Raw genomic sequence first — 7,691 nt, forward strand, 5'->3', positions numbered from 1 at the left:
ACACTCCTGATGGAACTTGGCCTTGTTTCTTCTGCTCAGGCTCCTTGAAGGAACTGGGTCTACAGACATGGAAATTAATTCAGAGTTCAAGTTGGTTTTTGCAGCAGCACTTATCAAACTAGTGGATACCTTCCCAACAGACCAGTAAAAAAAGTGTCAAGCTGCACACAGAGTGCTGAGTTGTATCCTAAAGCACCCTCAGTGTAGTTCTGCCAGCATCTGCTATTCTGAGCTGTTAAAATATTGACATTGATCAGGGGCTTTTGTTGAAATGGGTCTCCTCTCCTCATTCTCAAGGAAAGGCCATGTCTCATACTCTGCTTGCTGCTACATGCAGCTTACTGTGGTGTTTGCCAAGTGCATCTCAGAAAGACTAATGATGTTTACAGTGCTTCATACACATTTGGACACAATATTTTCATGATAGTCACATTTAGAATTCAGACCACCCCCTTAGACGATGTTATCTGAGTGGGAAAAGTAGTACCTACTAGTGAAAATGATTAGCAAAGCAATATAGATCTTCATGAAAGACTAATTTCTCTACACCTTTTTCAATAGCAGCTGCAATTTATGCAATAACAATATATAATACACATAACAGAATTTCAAAACGTATCATGGGAGGTCTTGAGCTGGAGCCTGGACCATTGCTGCAGAACTCAGTGCAAGATGCATCGTTTCACATGAATTTTGACCTCTGAACTGACAAACTAGAGATACAACTGTGTGCACCACCACTGCGTGCATGCTGTTACTGAGAAGGTGATGGGAGCTGTATCATGCCTCTCCCTCCTGAACGTTAGGAGTGTCCAGTGTAACGTGTTCACTGAATCAAAGGGTGAAGCAATGCTGACATAGCTTCCTTGTCCAATCCCAGTTCTTTGCACACCTTCATATAAACCTCAATACACACAGGCTGACACTGCAGAGTCTCTGCCTGCTTAGATTAGATGTTGCTAGTATAACACAAGATAGTGCCGTGGGGCAAGCCAGGTCCCCAGTACCGTACGCACTAATGAAGCCATCACCAGAACTGCCTGTTTCATCAGGGAAACCACCAACAGATTGTATATGGAAGATACCATTAGAGCTAATGGTATGGTAACGGTAATGTGCCTGAAAGAAAAATGAAGGGAAATTGCACTTAAGCACAAAAATGGAGGGACTGGAAATGGGATTCAGTAATGGCCAGGTAAATCTGAAACTCCCTGACCCATTCAAACCATTAAACTGCTTTGCTCTCCTTGATGACCTGTATAAAGGAAAAACACTAAAGCACCAGACATCTCCCAGCATGATCTGCTTTGTTAGACAGTCCTTGTTAGAGAGGTCAACCCACCCACTTGCTGACCCATCTCTCATTTGGTTTGAAGGAGGTTTGAGGGGCAAGACAAAGACGTTCTCATGAAAGGTAAGGGTTAAAGTACAGAGACAGATGTTGGGGATGGGTATAAACATATTGGGGAGGTGCAGCATTCATATTTTTCTTTAAGAGTGGGTGAAAGCCCTTACTCCTCCTTTTCTCATTTATTGAAACTCTTTTCCAGTCACGATCTATTTTGGTTGCTTTAATTGTTCTGGAGGACTTGACCTAGAAGCCAGGCAACCAGTAAACACCAGCACTCCATCTCTGTCCTTTGAAAATTATCTGTGTTACCCCCTTTAACTCTCTCTCTACTTCTTGAGAAACTTCTGGCATTAGTACTTGGGCCCACAAACGCAGAGCAGAGCTCTGCTAAAACACAGAAATCAAAATTCAAAGTGGAAACCTGTGATTCAGAACAAGGTCTGCTATCTCACAGGTACACACTTACCAATCCTAGCCCTTTCAAAGGCATGAACACCTACTGTACAGTAAACACTTTAAAATTTTTGGATGTTGAGAGGTCCTCAATGTGCCTATTTCTTTCCAGAGATGCCGCAGTCAATGCGATGTTGCTACATGACAACACTGTATTGTGCTACACTGAGCTGAAATTCAAACAACTGGTGCAAGATAGTGGACTGTTTGATGGACAGTGAATTGGTTGAATGGTTGCATCCAGAGAGTAGTGGTCATTGGCTTGATGTCCAGATGGAGATTGGTGACAAGTGCTGTACCTCGGAGGTCCCTAATGGGACCAGTGCTGTTTAGTATCTTCATCAATGACAGACAGCAGGATTGAGTGCACCTTCAGGAAGTGTGCAGATGACACCAAGATGAGTGATGTGGTTGACAAGCCCGAGGGATGGGATGCCACCTGGAAAAGGCGGAGAAGTGGGCCCATGTGAACCCCATGAGGTTCAACAACGCCAAGTGCAAGGACTTGCACCTGGGTCGGGGCAATCCTTGGTATCAATACAGGCTGGGGGATGATGTGATTGAGAGCACAAGGACTCTCAATCTTGGAGAAGGACTTGGGGGTACTGGTGGATGAAAGGCTGGACATGGGTTGACAATGTGCACTCACAGCCCAGAAGGCCAACTGTATCCTGGGCTGCATCCAAAGAAGCATGGCCAGCAGGTCAAGGGGGGTGATTCTCCCCCTCTACTCCACTCTGGTAACACCTCGCCTGGAGTATTGTGCCCAGCTCTGGAGTCCTCAGTACAAGAAGAACATGGACCTGTTCCAGGGGGTCCAGAGGGAATCACAAAAGCGATCAAAGGGATGGAGCACCTCTGCTATGAGGACAGACTGAGAGTGTTGGGGTTGTTCAGCCTGGAGAAGAGAAGGCTCTGGGAAGACCATATTGCTGCCTTTTGATACTTAAACGGGGCCTATGAGAAGGATAGGGACAGTCTATTTAGCAGAGCTTGTTGTGACAGCCCAAGGGGTAATGTTTTTAAACTAAAAGAGAGGGGATTCAGACTAGATATAAGGAAGAAATTTTTTACAGTGCAGGTGGTGAAACCCTGGCAGAGGCTGCCCAGAGAGGTGGTAGATATCCCATCCCTGGAAACATTCCAGGATAGGTTGGACTGGGCTCTGAGCAACCTCATGTAGTTGAAGATGTCCCCTCTCACCGCAGGGGGAGTTGGAGTACATGAGCTTTGAAGGTCCCTTCCAACCTAAAGTATTCTATGAATCTATGATCTGCTGTAGCTGTTCATCTATTCTGGAAGAGGAGAAAGGTTTTTTGATGTGACCTTGTGATGTAAGATTCCTTGTTCAGCGTGGTTGGATTTCTTTACATACACTATAGACAGTGGTTTCTAAGGAGAGCTTAGACTCTGGTGCATTGATTTACAATTCCTGATAAATGATCCTGGTAGCATCACAGTGTAGTAATAATCAAGCTATCCACCGCTCAGGCCCGAAGGGTGCACTCATCGCTTGCAGTGAGCGTGGGAAAAGCCCTTCCCAGATCTTCGTTCGCGAAGCCAAGCCATGATGATGATGAATAATCAAGCTCTACTAACTGCAGTTTACAGAGGCTGAAATGGCAAAATATGGAAGGAGCTAATACAGGCTGGAAATCAGTAATGTGCTGATGGTATAACGGAGTGAAAGGATAATTCGATGGCTAAAGTACTGCTTGGGGATTTGGGAGACCGGAACCTAGACCCTGACTTCTTCATAGAAACCCTGCCTAGAAAAAGAGCAACCTTGAAGCACGAGCTGTTTGCACTAACAGCTTTTAAGGTTGTTAAATTTGCATTTCAAGCGAAGCCTATACTCAACCTGAAAAGCCAGACAGTGAAAAGATGAGACTTGTTCCTGTCAGTGACTGTTGCAGGCCAGAAACATCAATTGGCTGTTGATAACCCTTACCATTCTTCTGGCAAAGGTCCCCAGCCACCACCATCAGACTGAACGTGGAGGCAGCCATTTGCATGGCCAAAGTGTCGGTAAAAGGTGTGGCAGCCTCAGGTCAAAGGGTAGATAGGAGCAGCTGTGGCAGTAGGACAGGATAAAGAGGAATAAAAAGGAGTGTGATTATAGTTTGACATCTCCAGCTCTGAGATCCTCAGGAGACAGTCTGCCTTCATTCTACCAAGAACCCTTCTCATATTTTGCCTCATTTCCGTGTGTACAAGGCAGAGCCGAGAGTCTGAATGGGACTAGAAACTGCCAGTAGATAAGTTGTAGTGTGGACATTGCACTTTATTTCTTGGGGTTTTCTGTTACCTGCATAAACAGAACATGTGAATACTGCACAATGTGTGATTGTGCTAGAAAGTGGGCAAGAATGCGAGTTGAAGTCTGTGAGCTGACATTATGCATTCTGCAGTCTGCAGAGCCTGGTGCAGGGGCTTTCCATTGCTGCTGGTGTCTGTGTGCTTTGAGAGAAGAGTAAAGGCTTTAGGCAGAGGGTCCATCCTGCAACGAACACCTACAGGCTCTGGGTCCAGGTCCTCACACAGAAAAGTAGTATCTTCTGTTTCGTAGGACTTTGAGTTACCAGCAGGCAGAGAAAAGCTACTGAAAAGATTTCAGTATCCTCAGCTGCCTTAGTTCGGATTTTAACTTCCAATGGGATTGAGGGTGGTCAGAAATGGGCCTCAGAAGAAAGCTGAACGAAAGCTTTGAAAGTAGCTAAAATTCTGTGGTTTCAGCTCACTTTCCTTTGGTACAACAGGAAGTGAAAGAAAGTACCTGCAACAATCGCACTTATGACACATCATTCCTGAGTAACAGGATACGGGCTAGAGTAGAGAAGAAAATGCCAGCAAATCTTATTTCTTAAAGTAGTTTATTTTCTGTTGTATGTGCTTACCGTATAGCAAAATAATGTGTCTATATATTTACATGATTTAAATTAATGTTACATTAATATCATAACATTTTTACATTGTTTTTTTCAGTACCAAATACTCCAAAGCTCTTCCATTGCCAGTGATCAATAGAAGTATTTATGACATAGGGTTACACTGGATTATTAAAGAAAAACTATGGAGATTGTCTATAAATCATATGCAGTGATCTCAGTCCCATAGTTTTTATAGCACATCCACACACTTCTACAACATTTTTGGGTTTAATTATTTGAATTTAATTAATACAAATTTCCCATTTTAAACGAAACTTTATTGCTCCATTCAAGCTCTGGTGAATAAAGATCACGCAGTTGTAGTCCGAGTTTACTTATGTCACCAAACTCCATTTCCCTTGGTGGTTTCAAGGCTGTAGCCTCAAGTGCTTTGAAAAGAACAAAGGCTCTGTTAGTTTCAGAGGATATTAGATCATCTCCAACTCAGTTTTCCATCAGGGTTCCTAGAGGTAAAAATGCATACTGACAATTCGGTGTGATATGAGTTTATCTTCTGTGTAAACTCAACTTAGATGATAAACCCAGTCCAATTGGGGAAAAGCTATCTTGTATTAAAATGAGTAGGATTAACTCTACAAATAAAATTAAGTATTATTAGAGTCTGAAAAGGCCATTCTTGAATATTCACAACTTTCAAGACTCAAATTAGCTTCGATTAGATTTCTAAGGCAGTTAGCTGATGCTCTCCTTCATATCCTGAGTTTCTTCTACTTGTGAGGTTATACTGGTTGTGTTAAGCTTTTACATTTTTCCATTAAATAACATCACAAATATTAATTATGCTTTGTGAATATCAAATTAAGTCTCTGAGCTGAAGTATAGGTATGACTGTAAATTACATTCACTAACTCAAAAGGAGTAAGTGAATGTTTTTACTCCAATGCAGAAGGGGTGAAGAATCTTCTGGTACAAATAAAACAGCTAACTTCATGCAGCCTGCTCAGCCTTCCTTACACTAGTGCTTTACCTTTTTTGAGCTACTTTCCATAAATATGAGCTGATATAATCCTGTAACTAGCAGGGGCAGAGCAGTTGCAGAAAGGCACATCTTGTGAATCAAAAAATCAAAATAGTTTCAGATGACTGAGCAGAAAAATAAAAACCCAGAAGACGGTCACACCTAAAAATCCATGTCCTATTCATCCAGGATTAATAGTCCTACAGGATTCATTTATGGGAACTTACTCAAACACAAGCTCCTCTTATAAAAAATCTAGTCTAACCAAATGTATGGGTACCATAAGTAGTGACACAATCCTGACAGCTTCTATACTAGAGTTCTGCTCGGAGAACTGTATGTACATATATGTACACCTTAGAAATGCAAGCATTTCAAATGATACATGCATCAAATATTATTCAGCCCTGAAAGTGTAATTATGCTACAAAGGAGGATTCAATCATAAAAAATGTCAACCACGTTAGAAGCCAGGTCTCCGTATGGAGTTTCCATTAAGATCAAGCCATTGGTTTCTCACAAATGATGAATACTACCACGTTTATTCTGGAGACCAGAGGCAGATGGATATTAGTGGAGACTGATATGTTAGAAGGCTTTTTTCCTGTAATGACCGAATTATGCTATTGTTGTAATGGGAAAACAAACTTTTTCCTTTGGTATTCACTTGAAATGGAAGTTCTCAAAGTGTCCAGGGAGTTTTCCATCTCTACAGACTGTAATTTTCTGCACCTCTTTGGCAGCAAGTCCTTGTAGAATTCTGCAGCTTTCTTCTGGAAGTGCTTCCCAACAATTACGTACAGGACTGGGTTGAGGCAGCTGTTGCTAAAGGCACAGTACGTCGCTACCTGGGTCAGTACGCCATTGATGTCTTCCAGGCATTTCCAAGTGGGCATGAAGTAACAGATTGTGTCAATGAACGTGGTGACCTGGAATGGAAGCCAGCAAATGATGAACAGCAAAAGCACAGCAAGGATCAGCATGGTGGCTCTCCTCTCTGTCTGGACTAACTTCAGTTTTTGTAGTTCACTACTTCGCAAAGCTTTCACTATGTGCATAGTGCAAAAGGTAATTACACAGAGTGGGATCACAAAGCCCAAACTGTTCAGCAAGCAGTTGTTTACAGGCTCCCAGTAGCTGTTTGGGTAAACAAGGACACAGGCTGTGACGTTGTATTCTTCATAATACTTTAAATTTCGGAACACCATCGCAGGTGAGCATATGAGCAACGCACACATCCAGACTACAAAGATATTCCACTTGGCACAGGCAGTTCGTCGCATCCGTCCAAGAGACATGGTTTTCACCAGGGCCAGGTAGCGGTCTATGCTCACTAGTGTCAGGAAATAAATGCTAGAATAGAAGTTCATGATGCTCAACACGTTGACAGCTTTACAGAGGAACAGGCCAAAAGGCCACTGAAACCTATTGGAAATGTTAATGGCCCAGAAAGGTAAAGCACAGACCAATATTAGGTCAGCAAGTGCCATGTTCGCTAGGTAAGTTTCGGCCACTGTGCAGCGACTCTTGTGGAAACACAGGACAATGAGGACAAAGGAATTTTCTATTGCTCCCAGAATAAATATGAACCAGAGGAATCCAGGCTGAAAATCCCATAGCCATTGCCATACGTCTGAATTAATACATTCAGATCGATTCAGCTGATGCACTCCTGAATTATTGTGGAAATTTGCTGGACTGACTGTGAGCTCCTGAGTGGCGATGATGTTGTAAACCTGTGTAACATTTTCAGTTGTGATGGAAACCATTTCTGTGCAGAGAAAAAGAAAAAGGTAACGTGAGATCGCTACATCTAGCTCGTTGCTGCAGAAGACACAGTAAGTTGGCTCTGCTTTTCCTACTGTCCTGAGAAGTGTGGCTTTGAACAGCCTTGCAATTCTGTGCTTTCTCATAAACACCCTGCATGCTTGCAGAGAATTTCACAGACTAAACTGCCTTGGACTGCTTGGACCAATTT

At 42.8% G+C, this 7,691-nt stretch overlaps 1 protein-coding gene across 1 annotated transcript; it reads right to left on the minus strand.

Moving 5' to 3' along the window:
• Positions 1-6,336: 6,336 nt before the first annotated feature.
• On the minus strand, positions 6,337-7,482 carry BDKRB2 (bradykinin receptor B2). The gene has a single exon (XM_010145768.1). It carries the CDS (start codon positions 7,480-7,482, stop codon positions 6,337-6,339), a length of 1,146 nt encoding a protein of 381 aa, XP_010144070.1.
• Positions 7,483-7,691: the final 209 nt, after the last annotated feature.

This window comes from Buceros rhinoceros, unplaced genomic scaffold (genome assembly GCF_000710305.1).
Source record: "Buceros rhinoceros silvestris isolate BGI_N320 unplaced genomic scaffold, ASM71030v1 scaffold13931, whole genome shotgun sequence".
Lineage (NCBI taxonomy): Eukaryota > Metazoa > Chordata > Aves > Bucerotiformes > Bucerotidae > Buceros > Buceros rhinoceros.

Excerpts from the sequence above, each read along its gene's own strand:
- BDKRB2 (XM_010145768.1), bottom strand. The coding sequence starts at position 7,482 with ATGGTTTCCATCACAACTGAAAATGTTACACAGGTTTACAACATCATC.